Source organism: Pongo pygmaeus, chromosome 5, assembly GCF_028885625.2.
Source record: "Pongo pygmaeus isolate AG05252 chromosome 5, NHGRI_mPonPyg2-v2.0_pri, whole genome shotgun sequence".
Taxonomy (NCBI): domain Eukaryota; kingdom Metazoa; phylum Chordata; class Mammalia; order Primates; family Hominidae; genus Pongo; species Pongo pygmaeus.
The window spans coordinates 57,083,165-57,101,237 of NC_072378.2; the positions used below are offsets into that span (position 1 = coordinate 57,083,165).

General features: G+C 35.7%; 1 protein-coding gene across 22 annotated transcripts in view; it reads right to left on the minus strand.

Moving 5' to 3' along the window:
* The window catches only part of DST (dystonin), a 481,968-nt gene that overhangs the window by 11,442 nt on the left and 452,453 nt on the right, over window positions 1-18,073 (minus strand). For all 22 annotated transcript variants that reach the window (XM_054493134.2, XM_063666280.1, XM_054493142.2 and 19 more), the window contains 11 exons: window positions 17,045-17,214; window positions 15,581-15,740; window positions 12,967-13,161; window positions 12,337-12,465; window positions 7,662-7,805; window positions 6,455-6,643; window positions 4,198-4,327; window positions 2,386-2,549; window positions 1,431-1,593; window positions 455-609; window positions 210-284 (listed from right to left, as the gene is read on the minus strand). In XM_054493134.2, the coding sequence (XP_054349109.2) occupies window positions 210-284; window positions 455-609; window positions 1,431-1,593; window positions 2,386-2,549; window positions 4,198-4,327; window positions 6,455-6,643; window positions 7,662-7,805; window positions 12,337-12,465; window positions 12,967-13,161; window positions 15,581-15,740; window positions 17,045-17,214 (1,674 nt within the window). The remainder of the gene's footprint in view (window positions 1-209; window positions 285-454; window positions 610-1,430; window positions 1,594-2,385; window positions 2,550-4,197; window positions 4,328-6,454; window positions 6,644-7,661; window positions 7,806-12,336; window positions 12,466-12,966; window positions 13,162-15,580; window positions 15,741-17,044; window positions 17,215-18,073) is intronic.

An 18,073-nucleotide genomic window follows, 5' to 3' on the forward strand; every position in this document is an offset into this window, starting at 1 on the left:
CGTCAAAGATATTTCCTAATATGCAAAATGCAGGCTACCGTTATACAAATTAAAATGTTAAACGTAAGAGTTTCATATATCATTAAATTTTGATATGAGGTAAAAAATAAATAAATAAGACTCCTGGAAAACAATGGAGATCAAATTGTATACAGATTTCAATTTATGTCCTTTAAAGGAACTACAACAACATGACTTTGAAAACTTACCCTGTATTTATTATCGCCAATCTGCTCAACTTGAAATCGCTTTGCACATTTACACTTAGCTACCTGCCTTGTCACCTGCCAAAAACAATGATGAAATATTTACTTTAACGTCCATATTACATACTACAATCCTTAAAACTTTGACACAACAATTAAAATGAAAATAAGATGGTTGTATGAATTGCGCATGATATCGTGGCAGAACATACTATCAGCGTTGTACGCAATGGAAAGATAATGAGTACCTCATCTTCAATTTTGTCGGCATCTGTGATAGGTTTATATGCATCTTTATTTGGGTGAAGGGCTGCTACAAATTCATAGTAGTCAATATATCCATCGCCATCTCTGTCAAAGATGTCTGCAACTGCGCTCATCTCCAAGCGACTGGTTGGAAACTCTAAAATTTTGAAATAATGGTAAGTAATGACTTGTTAGTTCTTTCTCAAGACATTCTCAATTGCACATTTTAATCTCAATGTGGCTGGTTAAATCATCAGTGATCAAATATGTTAAAATCCTTTTTTAAAAAACTGATTTACATCATAGCAAATGAAGAGCTATATATAATCTTAATTTATCTTTAATTACTATTTAGGTGAATCATATAAAATGCTGTTTTTTAGGTTGAAAATGTTTAACACTGGCAATTTTATATGGTTCAATTGCTAGTCAAAGAATAATTTATATGAAATTTACCTTAAGAATGACATCTAGTAACATCTGTCAGGGAGATCACATACAAATGATTGGGCCATCAAACAAAATGGTGATAAGTATCTTAAGAAGTTTTATAGAGTTCTAATTTCCTACTAATGACAAAGTTAGATCAGAATGTGAATTAGAATGAAAAAGGGACTTGAATTTATTGACTTCCTATTACACATATGCCAGGCAACACACACACACACACACACACACACACACACACACACACAGAAAACACCTTAAGAATCATATATTATTAACTTCATTATTCTAACAAGTTCTCAGCCTCAGTGGAGTGAGGGAACAACACATCTGTGATCACACAGTTAGTGAGTGTTCCTGACTCCAGAGCCACAAATTTTACCAAAAAACATTTTTTAAGGGTCGTGACTTCCTAGGCAACTTATAAGGCAATGCTTTATGGTAACACAAGTTTACTGGACCCACACTTTTAAAATGTGCTTATTTCCTTTAAAAATTGTATCAGTTATAGTCATCTGTCTTGGAACTTACTTGAGGAAAGAATTCCATCAATAAATTCCTGCCGTGTTATTTTCCCATCCTGGTCTTTATCAATCCTCCTGAAGAAGTCCATCACTCGAGATTTCTTGTGATTCATCCATCGCATGTATTTTTTGCGCCAGATATCAAAATCAAAGTTAGCAAATTCCCTCAGCTAAAAAGGACAAAAGGTATTTTGGTTGAGTTAATGCTGTACTAAAATTGTAGACTATACTATACGAATAACTTTTTAAATGATTCTCTAGGTAGTATACATATCCTTCCCATTTCAAAAAGAGGTATGATCTTGCAAAGGAGACTCAGAAACATTTTGCCTTTAAAATGTATTCCATTGCTGTCACTGATTTTTCTTTACAAATAAAATTCCTAAAAACTTAAGCTGTAAATTTCTGATTAATGCCAAAGTCATAAAGGTGGTCTGGCTCTAAGTACCACCACTAGTCATGCTCACTGGGATAGCAGGTCCAGCTCAACAGCACTTGCCTAACCCTTTGCTCTCTCTCCCTCTGCACTATCAGCCACTCTCTTAACTCCCCAGGGCTTCTAAAAATTTCCCAATTGCAGAATCTAAAACTTGAAATCTTAGGTAATCAAATACACACAATCAAAAGATCTGAAATATAAATGATTATATTTGCCAGGCAGCATCGCCAGCAAACATTATGTCAAGTTAGATTTTACTCTTAAGGAATCAGCTTCTAATTGTTAAAACATAATCTTTTTTTTTTAACTTTATTGATTCCCTAAATCCAAATCCCATATATCAATGTTTCACAAAATCAGACATACTTGTGGTATTTATTTTGGAAATTAAAAATGTACTCAAATAGCAAGAGTTTGCTTATTATCAGAAAAGTTAAAAAATACCAAGATTTTGGCAATGGCAATGTGTTACGAGGAATGAGAGCAAATGACAATATGGTGTTGAGGGTATGAATTTCCAAACCTCCTCTAGTCTGTCCAAGGCATCATTGAGTTTCCTCCTTCTTTCCAACGCCAGGAGCCAGACTTGCTGCCATTTGCTCACCAGTAAGTTTACCCTAGGATTTTTGGTTTCAATTTGTGTCTGTGACCCAGAGGGATACAAGCTTGATGCTGGAAAGCGTTTTCCTGTGAAGATATAATTTTAGTTAGGATGGCAGTTTCCAGGGTGCTGAAATATGTTAAGGCTTGACCTTTTTTGCTTCTAGCTAAGACTGCATCAACTTAATTATGTGTTTGTGCAAGTAAAAGTATCCTAATTTAGATGATGTATAATGTCAAGGTCCAAATCTGTTTTCCTTATTAAGGATCACACCCTGTTCATGCAATTTAAAGAAATGTCTCTGGACGGGGCATTTAAATACTGGAAATCTCTCTCAATAAATTATGCTTAAAACATCTTCCAGCTTAAAATTCATGCCATTTCAATGACAACGAAGCATGCTGTGATCCTCCTCTTTGTTAAAGGAAATCTCCCAGGCCAGTGGAGACTACCTTACCATGACTTACATCAAACCCAGCTGTCCTTCCTAGAGAATAAGGCAGAAAGGGAGAGCAGATGAGGGCAGCAGACACTGGGCAGTCACAAGAGTCAAAGCAAGACACTTCACAAATGCCAATAAAATATGGCAGCATATGTATGGGACCCCAGCCTTCACCCACGTCCATTTTCCACTGAGATTGCATGTTTCCTGTGCATAGTCTCAAACCCAAGTTTACCGCCTTACTAAAGTTTTCTCCTGCTTTCTGGCTGTTTTCCGCAAGTCTCATCAACTTCACAAAACAATGACCTTAACAATGTTTCTCATCTTACTAAATGGCTAAATATGGCCTAGAAAAATTACTAGCCTAGGGTCATATAGAATGTTAAGTGTCCCAGCTAGGATTTATAGTACAACAAATACTTGAGCATTTAACTATATGCCTGGAAGTAGGTTAAGCATTTTGTATGTACTAGCTCATTTAATTCTCACTGCAGTCCAATGAAGTTATAATTATCCCCTTTTACAGATGAGGAAACTGAGGTTCAGAATGAGTTTAAGTAACTTGTCCAGGGTTGTGTTTCTCAGTTTGGTAAGTGTTGGAGACAGCCAAGGAGTCTGGCTATAGGGCTCTTAATAGTTTACCTTGTCTCTTTGTGTAGTAAGTAATTACAACAGCTCCGACATCATTTCTTTTTAATTAAAAAATTAAGTAATACGCAAAATGCATTTCTATTCAGAAATGCATAAAACATATAACACAAATTATGTTTCTTTTAAATCTTCTCCAAGCTAACTATGATCGTTTTTAATGTCATGTCATGTTGTTAAAGTAGCTCAAGAAGTATATAGAGCCTGAAGTCACATGAACATGGGCAAAAGCTATCAGATTGCTGGTCACCAATGAACAACTAAGTCATGAAGATTATCCACGTCATGGTCATTTTTGTTATGTTCAGCTTTAATGTTATATATATAATGGAAGTCAAATGAGACAATGCAAAGGGGGTGATGATTTCCATTCTTATTGTAAATTTTTTCAATCTTCGTCTAGCTAATATGAAAGATACACTTCAAGACAATAAAGTTACATATAGAAACCTGGGTATATTTTTTCTTTATTTTTAAGTAAGTTTCTATGATACTTGAGCACATGTATTCCTTCTAGAAAGTATTTCATGATATCAAGTGCTCATGTAAAATCACCAATTGCCCCCAAATTTCAAATAACTCAAAATAAAAGAAAATTAGCTCCCTTATTTATTGACATTTTAAATAAATTGATCACTGCTTACTTCCTGCTCGTCCCTTATCCAAGACTGGAATATGGGATTGTAATGAGGAAGGATCAGCAGCTCTCCTCTTATAGGTCTTCGTTACTTTATCAACATCAGGCTGTTTTCTAGTCATTTCCTCCATGAAGGTCTGAAATGAAAGAAATGATGTCAATCAAATAAGAGTTACTACAGAAAAGAATCTTTAGAAATGAACTAAAAACAGAAGGATAAAAGAACCATGTTATTATTTCTGAAGAAGAAGAAATCATATGCTTTATCTTTAGGGTAAAAAAAACCTAAACCATCATACTGCAGGCATTTACTAATTTCTAAAGAATATAAAATGTGGCCGGGTGCGGTGGCTCATGCCTGTAATCCCAGCACTTTGGGAGACCAAGGCAGGTGGATCACCTGAGGTCAGGAGTTTGAGACCAGCCTGACCAATATGGTGAAACCCCATTTCTACTAAAATTACAAAAATTAACCAGGCATGGTGGTGCGTGCCTGTAGCCCCAGCTACTTGGGAGGCTGAGGCAAGAGAATCACTTGAACCTGGGAGGCAGAGGTTGCAGTGAGCCGAGATTGTGCCACTGCACTCCAGCCTAGGCAACAGAGTGAGACTCTGCTGTGTCTCAAAATAAATAAATAAATAAATAAATAAATAAATAAATAAATAAAATGTTATTGCTTGTAAAGAGAGTAAATTGAAAATAAAAATAATTTGTTTCAGTTGAATAACATGCATGGACACATGGGAGAAGTCATGTGAATAAAATAACCTGTCTGTGCATCTACCAAACTCAAGCTTCCAAGCTCCTCAGACGAATCTTTAGTAAGCATCTGTCTACAAACAAACTAGTTAGCTGGGATGTTTCCAAGAACTTTTCTGTGGCACATTTCACCTACATATTTGAAATATTTAAGATGGCTTTGGTTAGGCAACACAGTGAAACCCTGTCTCTACAAAAAATTCAAAAATTAGGCTAGGTGGCCTGTAGTCCCAGCTACACAGGAGGCTGAGGTGGGAGGATCACTTGAGCCCAGGAGGTTGAGGCTGCAGTGAGCCATGACCGTGCCATTGCATTCCAGCCTGGGCAACAGAGTGAGACCCTGTCTCTCAAAAAAAAAAGATGGCTCTTTGATATATTATGACATAATGCATCCACATTTAATGTGGACATATCAAAATATTCATAAATAGGCTATTTCAAGGATGGTAAAAACTATTTGGGTTAAAGTATACTACCATTGTATTTAAAAGGTTTAACTATCTTGCCACTGCTTATCTCATCTCCTTGGGCTTATTATTATTATTTACTAGGTATCCCTCTATTTGGAATATGCAGCAAAGGCTGAGGAAAGGCAGAGACTGTGAAAAGTGATGGGGAAAAGGAGACCCAGACAAAAGGGAAAAGTGCAGTAACACCTTTCTGGAATATTTGTCACACTGAAGAACTCTAATACCTCTGATCACAGGGAACATGACCTGGTACACTTAGGGCCATTATAGACATTGATGTCTTAGGCTTTTAAAACACACACACACACACACACACACACACAAATAATGGCAACATTAATTGCTTAACCAACTGAGCTGACACTTAATATTTCTCTTTGTAAACGTATATTAAACAAACTGTGAGCAATCAAGCAAATCAAACTGAGTGTGACACCCATCATTTGAGTTTAAAACAAGTAGGATATATAGGAAGACTGCTTTTTCTAAGAAAGACAACACGTTCCCTTTTTCATACAATGTATTTCAAGTGATGACAGTCATCTTCGGAGACATAAAAATGCAGAGCAATCAAACCTTGTTTGATTAATGCAATGTGAACATAATGCATCCACATTTAATGTGGATACCTTAATGTGGGTACCTTGTACCCACTGAAGCCAGGGAGGTGGAGGTGGGTGAGATCACCAAAAGAGGGAACAGAGTGAGAGAAATAGAGAGCTGAGGATAACACATAAGGAGTAAGGAGAGCTGACATTTAGAAGGCAAAAGGGAGGGCAGGAGTGAACGTGAGACAATACCACGAGTGTAATCCCACAGAGGACAAAGAAGGAAGGTTTTGCAAAGGTCACAGAGGGTTCCTGTAAAGAGAGGTTTTAGGGCAGTTGCAGAATTGGAAACACAGTTGTAAGGAGCTGAGGAGTCTGAAGAAGTGAAAATAACAAGAACAAAGCAATCTTTTGAGAAGTACAGCAGTGAAAGAAAGAAAATATCTGAGAAAATGGTTAGCAGGAGTTAGGATTATATTTATTTTACCTGGTGTTCTGCAATGAGTGCTTTCACCTCTTCGATCTCCTGAGGGATGACTTCTTTATCCTTTTCAGTAAGTGTAGTTTCAGCCCATTGCAACCAAGCCAGCAAAGCTTCCAACAATTCCTGTTTGGCAATAAGCCCAGCCAGAGCACTTGCTAATCTCTGCTGATGTTGCTTTGCCCAGGCCAGCACCTGTCGGAGAAACAGAAATTTCTCTGAATTTCCTCCAACTTAGTAAAATAATTGCAGTGATGTAAAATAAATAAATTTTAAATGAAAATTAGGATCATCGTGTGCTAGACCCATAATGCTTCTGGTCTTTTTAGATTCCATTAGTGGCATCAAGATCTGGCTTGAGGAGGACATGAGAGCCCACGATGATGTTCATCATCTTCAGAATTTAAAGATGCATGTCAATCACTCAGGCTTCCTTTTGCTTTCTAATTTGAGTTCAAATATGCATTCTCTGAAGGATCAGGTAAGCTTACTCCATGTGGCACAGAGTAGAAATGTAAAAAGCTAAGATACTGGCAGGGCGCGGTGGCTCACACCTGTAATCCCTGCACTTTGGGAGGCCGAGGTGGGTGGATCACGAGGTCAGGAGTTCAAGATCAGCCTGACCAACCTGGTGAAACCATCTCTACTAAAAATACAAAAAAATTAGCTGGGCATGGTGGCATGCACCTGTAATCCCAGCTACTCGGGAGGTTGAGGCAGAGGAACTGCTTGAACCTGGGAGGCAGAGGTTGCAGTGAGCCAAGATCACGCTACTGCACTCCAGCCTGGGCAATAAATTGAGACTCCGTCAAAAAGAAAAAAAAAAAAAAAAAAAAAGCTAAGATACTAAATACAGAACTAATTCACTTTATGTATACCAATTCACTCCACCAGTATATACTGCTCCGAAACACCATCCAACTGCTGGATTATTCAACAGAAACAATCTGGAAGGAGGCCAAAATGTTATACAGTGTACTAAATATTTGCCTTCTAATTTTCCAGGGACATAGCTGCAAAATTTCTTTGAGCTTTTAAAGAAAAATGAATGTCAGAGATTGTAATGCATACAAGAAGCGTATTTAAAAGAACATTTTCTATGTAGAGGTCTCATTTTCCCATGGCCATAAGTGCATCTTAATTCCTGAAATTTCCCACACCCCTCAACTCTCAAAGCTATTGCTACTCTGAAGATTATCTAAGACATACTGACCTCCTCAAACCTCGCCCGGATGATTGTTATCCAGTGCTTAATGGTAGTGATGGAGTCGGGGTGGCAGATAGCCAAAACGGTGTCGCCCATAGTGGTGGCTTTATTTAGTTCAGCTCTCTTTTCTTCCAGTTTCTTCATGAATTCCTACAGCAGAAACAAAGACTTCAATTAACTGTTGGCATTGGCTGAAAACAAAACTCTGGTGACACTTGTTTGAATGCCAGAATTAAACAAATAAACAAAAACTTCAATTGGTTTATTCACAGTGAAAATCATCTACTAATTGCAGAGGAAAAGGGGACAAAATAGAAAACAAAGTACTTTCTAATATGTACTTCAAAATACAAGTACAGTCATCCCTTGGAATCCAAGGGAAGTTGGTTCCAGGACACCGTGCATAATAAAATCCAATGATGCTCAAGTCCCTGATATAAAATGATGTAGTATTTGCATATGACCTAAGTACATCCTCCTCATATGCTTCATATCATCTCTAGATTACTAATAATACCTAATACAATGTAAATCGTTGTAAATAGTTGTTATACTGTATTGTTTAGGGAATAATGACAAGGAAAAAAGTGTGTATATCTTCAGTACAGATGCAACCATCCATTTTATTTTTGAATATTTGGATACAGAGGGCCAACTTTATAAGATATTTCATGCTTTAAAAACTGTATTATACAAAAAATAACTCTCCCAAATTTAGATATATTATTAATGGAGAATAGCATTGGGAGAGACAGTATTGCTAGAGATAGAAACAATATTGATTGACCAAAAATAAGTTCTAACAAATAAGATAAGGAGGTTAATTTTTGAAATAGCATTAACTATGCCAGGAAATATAGCAGCATGAATAAAAAAGTACAAAGTAGAGAGAAGCCTGGGTAAGGAAAGATAAATGTCTGGGGGTATGGGAGAGAGGGCCCAAAGTGTCTATGCAGTAAAAAGCGAAGGGGAGGTTGGAGAGAGTGAGCCTGACAGCAGGTCAGCCCATGTGAGAACTGTGCCTTTAAAATGCCAGTAAGAGCCACTCTCCTCTGTTCTGGCAGTTCTAGCCAGTCTCTGCGAGCAAGCAGAGTGAACAAAGCCTTGACATTCTCAAGGATGATCTTTCAAATAAATGTTTTACAAATGTTTCACATACTTAATTGTACTTTCTACCATCAGAACTATATCCATAGATACACAGATCATAGAACTCTGAAAATGTGATTACAAAATGAGAATCTTTGCCCTTAAAAATGTGACACACTTCCAAAATCTCATATAGAATGTTAGAGATCTGCAAACACCCCAGTCTCTCTGGACCCCTGCACCAAGAGCGATTACTTGGTTATACAATGAGTGCCAGAGGCCGCAGACATCGATGATGCCCATGCTACTCACACTATGTGAACAGGGGTGTTCACTTTGAAATATAGGTGTTTTACTATACAATAAAACCTAGAAAAAACTCTTCTGGACATCGGCCTAGGCAAAGAAATTTATGACAAAGAACCCAAAAGCAAATGCGACAAAAACAAATATAGACAAATGGGACTTAATTAAATAAAAAAGCTTCTGCACAGCAAAAGACAGAATCAACAAACAGTTAACCTACAGAATGGGAGAAAATATTTGCAAATCATGCCTCTGAAAAAAGACTAATATCCAGAATCTGCAAGGAACTCAAATAACTCAACAAGAAAACAACAAACAACTCCATTGAAAACTGGGAAAAAGACATGAACAGACATTTCTCAAAAGAAGAAATACAAGCATACAAGCAGCCAACAAACACGTGAAAAATGCTCAACATCACTAATTATCAGAGATACGCAAATTAAAGCCACCCTGAGATATCATATTACACAAGTCAGAATGACTATTACTAAAAAGTGAAAAAATAACAAATGATGTGGATGCTGAGAAAAGGGAGTGCTTACACACTGTTGATGGGAATATAAATTAGTTCGATGTCTATGAAAAACAGTATGAAAATATTTCAAAAAACTAAAATTAGAACTACCATTTGACCCAGCAATTCCACTACTCGGTGTCTACCCAAAGGAAAAGAAATCATTATATCAAAAAGACAACAGCACTTACATGTTCATTCCAGCACTATTCACAATACCAAAGTCATAGAACCAACCTAAGTATCCATCAACACTTGATTGGATTAAAAAAAAATGTGGTACATATATACCATGGAATACTACACAGCCATAAAAAAGAATGAACTCATGTACTTTGCAGCAACATGCGTGGAGCTGGAAGGCATCATCCTAAGTGAAGTAACTCAAACAGAAAATCAAATATCACACGTTCTCATGTATAAATGGGAGCCAAACAATGGGTACACATGGACATAAAGATGGAAATAAAAGACACTGAGGACTCCAAAAAGCATGGAGGATAAAAGGGGCCCAAGAGTTGAAACATTACCTATTGTGTACAGTGTTTAACATTTGGATGACTGGTACAAAACAAGTCTAGTCCCTACTATTACTCAATATACGCATGTAGCAAACATGTACATGTACTCTCTGAATTTAAATTTATATGATATGTTTATATGTTTTGCTCTAATATAAGTGGCCTTTTGTCTTTAACCTCTGTAAAGCAGCTCTGTGACATACCTCCTACTCTGGCATTTTGCTATATTAGACTGTTCGGTCCACAAGATTAAAAGACTGTGTTTTTATTCATTTTTGTGTTGCCGGTAATTGGTTCAAAAGAGTTGTGATTTACTGAATAAATGCTTTTTAGACCTTTTATTTACAAGTTTACTATAATGGAGTCAACGTTCAATTGACAACACACTCTGATAACACCTACTTTTTAAATATCATAACTTAAAAAAATTATCATTTTCCCAATACAGGATCCTACTAAATGAAAAAAATTAAAAACTCCAACATTGTAAGGAAGAGAAAAAAATAGGTTAATCTAACATCTGTGTTTCCCCCGGAGAACAGCTGATACAAATAATGTACTTTCAATCACTTCTACACCTAGAGGAGCCAAGGTTATACCTAGAATTTGGTGGACTGGACTGTCAACATTCCACTGAATTCTATGCCCTTCCAACCTAGTCTGAACCTTACCTTACTGGTTTGTTCTCATGTGGGAAAGCTTGCCATTTTTAGAAACTGGATATACTAAGAAGTCTCTAGTCCTGGTGTTAAGAAATTAAATATTCTGTTTTTCTTTGATTGGTGAATGGTGAATGTATGAAGGGAAGCAGAGGAGATGGGAAAGAATGAATAGTGTTACTGCAAAATATTATTAAGAAATGTTTTATAAAATTACAGGTAATTTTATGCTATTTAAAAATAATTTGTTGTAAAAACCACTACCCCTGCTCTGGATACTTGCCTTCTGGAGGTTTCCTGGTCCTGCTGTGAGAGTGGTGATACCACAAATAGGCTCCTTTCTGCAGGGTGTTAGATACGCACAATGGGCTTTAAGTGGTGTCCAGCAAATATTTATTGCTACTCTGAGACTCAAACCTAAGTATGTTAATGGAACTCAATGCTGGCTGATGGTAAGCCCACAGTAATATAATATAAACTACATTTTCAAAATATTGAACTGACACAAAAATTTATAATAAATTTGATGTAATTGTCTTATTCCTATATTCTAGCTTCAAATTTAAATGGTGTATATAATATATAGCATTTCATTCTTCCAGAAAATGCTATGCAAGCTTGTACCACTTTTTAAATGACATGGCAATATTTTATTGCTATAGATTCAGCAACCCATCTTTGATAGAGGGTATTGATTAACATAGCAAGTCTCTACACATGATGTAATCCATGCTACACTAGAATTAATGATGTATTTCCAGCCTGACCTCAAAAGACAAAATTATTTACTGGTGTTTAAAAGATCCTTTAAAGTTAATAGGAAATGCTGACTTCAACACTACATTGAGCGTTATCATTTCAAATTCTTGACTTTTTGAGTCAAAGGTTAAAAAACATCTGTTAAGAGATATTTGGATCACTCTCTGAAGGGTTTTGGCAAGTTTCATGCATTGCCGCAGCAAAGATCTTGATCTGAAAACTCAATAGCCAGATTTAGACTTGGTTAGTTATTCAATAGAATATTGGCTTATGAAATTCATTTTTAGAATTTTTAATGTATACTATAGGTTACTTCTAAAAAGGATTTAAAAGGCTCTTGATTAAAAACAGAAGCAGCAGAGGCTTAAAAATAGATTTAAAGATGAGTTATTGAATTACCTGTGTGTCTTGTTTACAAAGGGCAAAATTACTAATTTACAATCCTACAGGTATAATTTTATAAATGCCAAACTGCTCATTAAAGAAGTTTTATTTTTGAAACCCACATAATAACTGCAACAATCTTGACCAATCTTGGTCAAAAGCCAAAAAGCCTAGATAAATCAATATGCTTCCTTGAGACAGGAAACAGAGTAACTACCTCCCCTAAAAAGGAAACATAAAAAGACAGGTACACATACATGTGTGTGGGTGCATGGGGACATACATATGTAAGCAATGTGGACAGAAGTACACTCTCAAATGTACCAGGTGTTTAAGTATTTCTCAAGAAGGAAAATATTCATGCAGTTGATATTTGTAATCACGAGTCTATTTTCCCTGCTTTGATTTTCTAATTTAGCTTTATTTAGCATTTATATATTACTTACTTTATGCTGATCAATGAGAGTCCGGAGAGCATCCTCATCATCTGGGAGGACACCATGGAAACGCAGGGTTTGCTCCGCCTCAGCCAGCCACTCCAAGAGGGCATGTACCACCGAGTGGAATTCCTCTGCCTAAGAGTTCACACACACACACCCCCCAAACAAAATTCCCAAATATGCCTGTTAGCGCAATTTACAAAACTGTATAGTGGACTCATCCCTTCAATGAAAAAAAAAAGTTTTAAATTTAAATTGCTTCATTACTCCCATTAAGAAGACAGAGATACACATATTTTACAAGAAAACACTTAATATATAAAAAAAGCCTATATGAAGAAAAATTTACCACTTTAACAACTTGATTTTAGATGAATGGCAGTCCATCATACTTCCAAGCTGAGACATTACTCAAGCAGCACTTCTATGTGAAGATTAGAATGCCTCCCTCCAGCAGTAATTTAAACTCATGGGGGAGGGTGGGAGAAGGATCAAAGCAATGATGCTATTAGAATTTCCTTCTTCAGACTGTCCTGATTGAGACACGAGGGCCTCACAATTTTTTACTAGAATAGTTCTTGTTGAGGTTTCAATACTTTTCCCATTACACCCAGCTCTCATTTACATGGTTTTTACCTGACGCAGGGCTGCTTCTAACCGTGTTTGCTTTGATATAGAAAGTGCACACACGGTCTCCCAGCGTGTGCTTAATTCCTGCATCTGGACCTTGACCCAGGAGGAGTCATCTCGACTGCCTTCTATGAGTTCTCGGGCTGAGCGCTTCAGGGCCTGCACACTGCTGGTCCTCTTCCCCAACTCTTTTTGGAAGGCCTAAGAAGACCATATTTTGAAAAATTAATTTGAATTACAAAACCAAAACAGCAACACATACTGTTTGACATATATATGTGCACATAACATCATGTACAGATATCTAAGACCTACAGTTTAATAACCATATTTCTGGCCGCATCTTCAGAAGATAAATGACACACTGCTCCTATTTGAGCACCATCAAGAACAGTCTTGTATAAATTTGTTCAGTCCTGTCACATTCTCATGAGAAAACAAGATAAGGTTACCTTATTTTAAAATGACATATTGGATTTAAATAATGGCAGCCAGCCTTCTTTATTTCAGTTTCATAAAACAATGCAACAAATTCCTTTTTTTAATAATTCTTTAATATGGTGTCCCAATTCCTCTCAAATCACTGTGTGAATGTCAAGTGGATGCTGGCTTTGGCACTACTCTAAGAGATGTATCTAAGAAGCTAACAGAGGACTAAGCAACCTTGTTGTGTGTACCACGGATGTCTTAGAGATAATGGCAGGGAATTCCATAGGAAGTTGGCAGATGGTCTTTTATTCCTATAACACTCCTTGGTCTTTCATAATATCTTAGGTACTAACTCATAATGTCAAATTTTAGAGGCTTAAATCCTTGTCTTTCACCTTAGAGGAAAAGCTTCTGGGTTTTTTTTTTGTTTTTTTTTTTTTTTCCTGCCTAATTTTGACAAACTTTGATGTGCCAGGAATTAAATTCATTTATTTTGGCCACAGACTGATCTAAGAAGTGAGCCCAGAGCTCTTTATTTTTGATCCAAGAATCTGTGTATGCAACTAGATCTTTCAAACATTAATAACCAACATTCTGTCACAATAAAATTAATGTGTTTTTAAAAAAATCATCATAAATGAATATTACCATTTGGCCATATCTATAGGTTTCTATTCTGATACTCAGATCATTCACAAAAGTGAGCCTATCACAAAAGTGATTATTTGACTGATTCAACTCTAACAGTTATAAATGAGATGTGCCTGCAGAAAGACACAAACACACACGTATACACCAATACACACATTCACACACACATAAACACACGTGCAAATGGTACAGTATCTAAATATCCCATTTATGATAGGACTAGTCCAATAGTTTTCAGAAGACTTTCCAAAGCATTTTGCATACTTGAACTTCTTGAGCCTTCCAGTTGTATTACTAATGCTAAATGATTAATTCATTCTTGATGACCTTTAATATATAAAAGATCTGGCAATTACCTAGAGTAGTAAATATTTAGACAGTGAGTTTACAGAAATGGCATTTATGTAAAAAGTAACATTACGCTATTCATTACTCATGCCAGGAAATAGAGAAGTTTGTATTAACCATACACAAAATATTTATTTCAATATAAGTAAGGCCATGCGATTTTTAAATTTTTAACTTTTGTAGACCTGACCAATGTTCTTTTATTTATTCTTTTATTTTATTTTAATTTAGTTTGTTTCACTTTTCAGGTGTAACAAATTCTCTTATGGGTATAATGATAGAATAGAAAGAAAAAAGGGAAAATAAATATGCAATAAGACTTTTAAAAAGAATGGTAAGATCAAGATAGCATAACCAATATAAAGAGAACATTATAAATGGAATAAGTTTTCTGAACTCAGATACTACAGAGAAGAAATACAAGATGAATTTAAGTAGAGTGATGTAAGATATTTTTATATAAAGTCAACTCCGATACAACTATTCTACATTAGTACTACGCTTCATATTGTTTCCAAGGCTAAGTTGCTTTATATCATTTGATCATAATTTCGGACCTTACACTTAGTTGGACACCTTGAATATTACCTTTGATTTACATGACATGACAGTTTTACATATATATCAGGAGATTTCAAGGAAGCCAGTTTTCTTGAAGTAAATAATAATCAAATCCATTATAGCACATGCTGCTGACTCATAAATTGCTATAATTCAAGGGGCAAGGTTAAAACAGTTTTGGTTCAGTATTTTTAAAAGCAGTTGGTCATGACCACCATGGATCATGTCACAAATCTACATACTTATGCAATGACTTAGTGTCAGGTCACTGAATGAATGATTTTAAATTTTATTACATAATTGTTTAAGTGCATAACTAAAGATAGTAAAACATTCTTGAAATCTGTTTTAAAGCACCAGAGAATGAAATCACTTTCCAAGTTCTAAAAAGGTTTTAGATCTGGTAATTAAAAGCAAATGTATTTCACTGACACTAAATAATATTTCCCCATCACTTTTAAAGTTTGCTTCCAGGTTCTGCTCAAACGGACACATATTTCAACAATAAAGACTGTTATGTAGTATGATCTATAGTCTTCTGATTTTAAAAGGCTAATTTAAATGGTTTACATTTCCTTGTACACTCAGAATAATCAAACAAGATAAAATAAAATGTCCCAGATAACAATACCTTGTGATTATCGATCAGATTCATCACTAAATCAATGTCTCCATGAACAGGCTGGTCTTCTGCCAGCTGGGGTTCAACTCTATATAACCAATCAATGAGAGCCTGTAGGGCATCTGTGAATTGTCCAGAAAATAACAGGGCTTCCTCCAATTTGTTTTGTCTAGGGAAAAAGGTAGAAAAATTGATCTTTACAACAAAAAACGTCACTCATATATCTGAACATCTAAAATTAATTGATGAAGGTTGAGTGGTACTCAAGAGGAAGAGCAGTATACTGGTATTCATTGCTGTTTCTTTGCTCTTCTTAGGAAAAAGACAAAACTTTTCTAAACTTTCTTTCTTATTCCTTAAATACATGGCATCTGTTCCAGGAAAATTCCCACCTTTGGAAACCATGGACGCTTCATGTTTCTTCATAAAAATGAGCCTTTTAAACTGTTCAAATATTTTTAAAATTTTGTTTTAGATTATCAGGCAATAAACTTGACATTTTTTGATATACACTTCTATACATTTTAACACATGTATAGATTCACGTAACCATCACCACAATCAAGATACAGAATAGTTCAACCATCCCAAAAATCTTCATCGTGCTGTCTCTTTATAGACACGCCCTGCCCCCATCTTCAAACCCCCAGCATTCATTGATCCGTTTGTCAGGACTTTTTTTGTCTTTTCAAAAATCTTGTAAATAAAACCATGCATACAACACTGGAAAAGGTATGTAACATTTTGTGGCTGAGGAATTTAAGATTTTTTCAAAACTAACATGACAAAAACTTACTGTGAGTTCCCTAGAATTGAATATAATCTATTTAATCTTGATACTGACAAAAGTCATTAAGGATCAATGGGAAAATTTGGAAACATGTACAATATATTTGAACTCTACTACTATTGTACTCAATTAAATACTTAAAATTTTTGAAATATGTCTTGGGTTTTCGTGGAAATGTAATGAGAAAGAGGGAGATCAGAAAGGGGTAGACGGAGTTGGAAAGAAATGCTGGGGCCAGATCAGTGGTACCTTGCACGTCACATTAAGAAGCCTGTGTTTTAATGCATGCCCAGTAGTAAGTCACCAAAGGGTATGAAGGAAGGGAATGACAAGATTCCATTTACATTTTTAAAAGACTATCCAGTAGTTATGAAGAAATTAAGTCAAAGAAGTGATAAAAGTGGACGTGGGAAGACGAGTCAGAAGCAGTGGGTGTAGTCAAGTCTGAGATGGCAGAAGCTTGGACAATGATATCACTTTTTATTGTAATAAGTAGTTAAAAATAATGAACAGCAAAGCCTTCTCAATGCAAGTGCTATGTGTGTGGGATACTTAGGACAAGCAGAAGTTCCTCAGGCAAAGGAAATATTTAAGGTTCCTGAAATGTCCCCGCAAAGCACCATTACTTTGTGTATTTGAAAGAGGTCTACAGAGTAACCAAACTGTCTTAAAGAACATTTTACCTTTCCACAGATTTTCCACATATGGTATCCCATTTGTCTCTGAGTTCACTCAGCATGTCATCCAGTTTCAGGTTGTCATCAGCCAGGGAGGTTTTCTCCTTCAGAGAACGTCCAGTCCTGTTGGTGGTGTCGTAGACAGAATGCTTGGCTCCGAGTGATTTCTGAAACTCCTAAATATTTAACAAGAAAAAAATATGAATTTCTTCTTGGGACTAATAAATAGGTAAGAGGCATTAACAGAGGCATCCCTAATAAATGGAGATGAATTATAGATGCTTCCTGACTTATAATGACTTGACTCAGGGTTTTTTGACTTTACCATGGTATGAAAGCCATAGGGATTCAGTAGAAACCATACTTCAGTCACCTATTTAATAAACTACCTGAGATATTCAACACTTTATTATAGAAACAGGTTTGTGTTAGATGATCTTGTCCTATTGTAAGCTAATGTTAGGTGTATTCAATGCATTTTTGATTTACCGTATTTTCAACTTACAGAGGTTTATGGGGATAAAAACCCATCGTAAGTTGAGGAGCATCTGTATAGTCTTTCTACATAACTCAATCATAAGCTTTTATAGAGCAGGGACATTGTCTTTGTAGGCCTCTCATTATCATCTCACACCTAGTAGATGTTTATAAATATTCAATAGGAAGAGTAGAAAGAATGAGATAACTGCTACTGAATATACAATAGCAGGAATGAGAACAAAGAAAGGTCAACTTAATGGGAAGCTTACAAACTCACAAAATATAATGGAAACATTAATACAGTGATTCTCAATCCTTGCAGCAAATTAAAATTACCCTAGATAGTAAAATGCTATGCAAATGTACACTTTTCTAAAATAATCTCAAGGTTATAATTACCTAAGAAGTTTTTACTGCCTTTAAAAGCTACATACTTTAAAGTGTTTTAATATGACTAAATTATTTAATTTGTCATGGGTAATAGGCAACTACATCTGGAAATTTCTAAGTAATAGACAACATAATTACAATCACATTATTTCTACAGTTATCCAT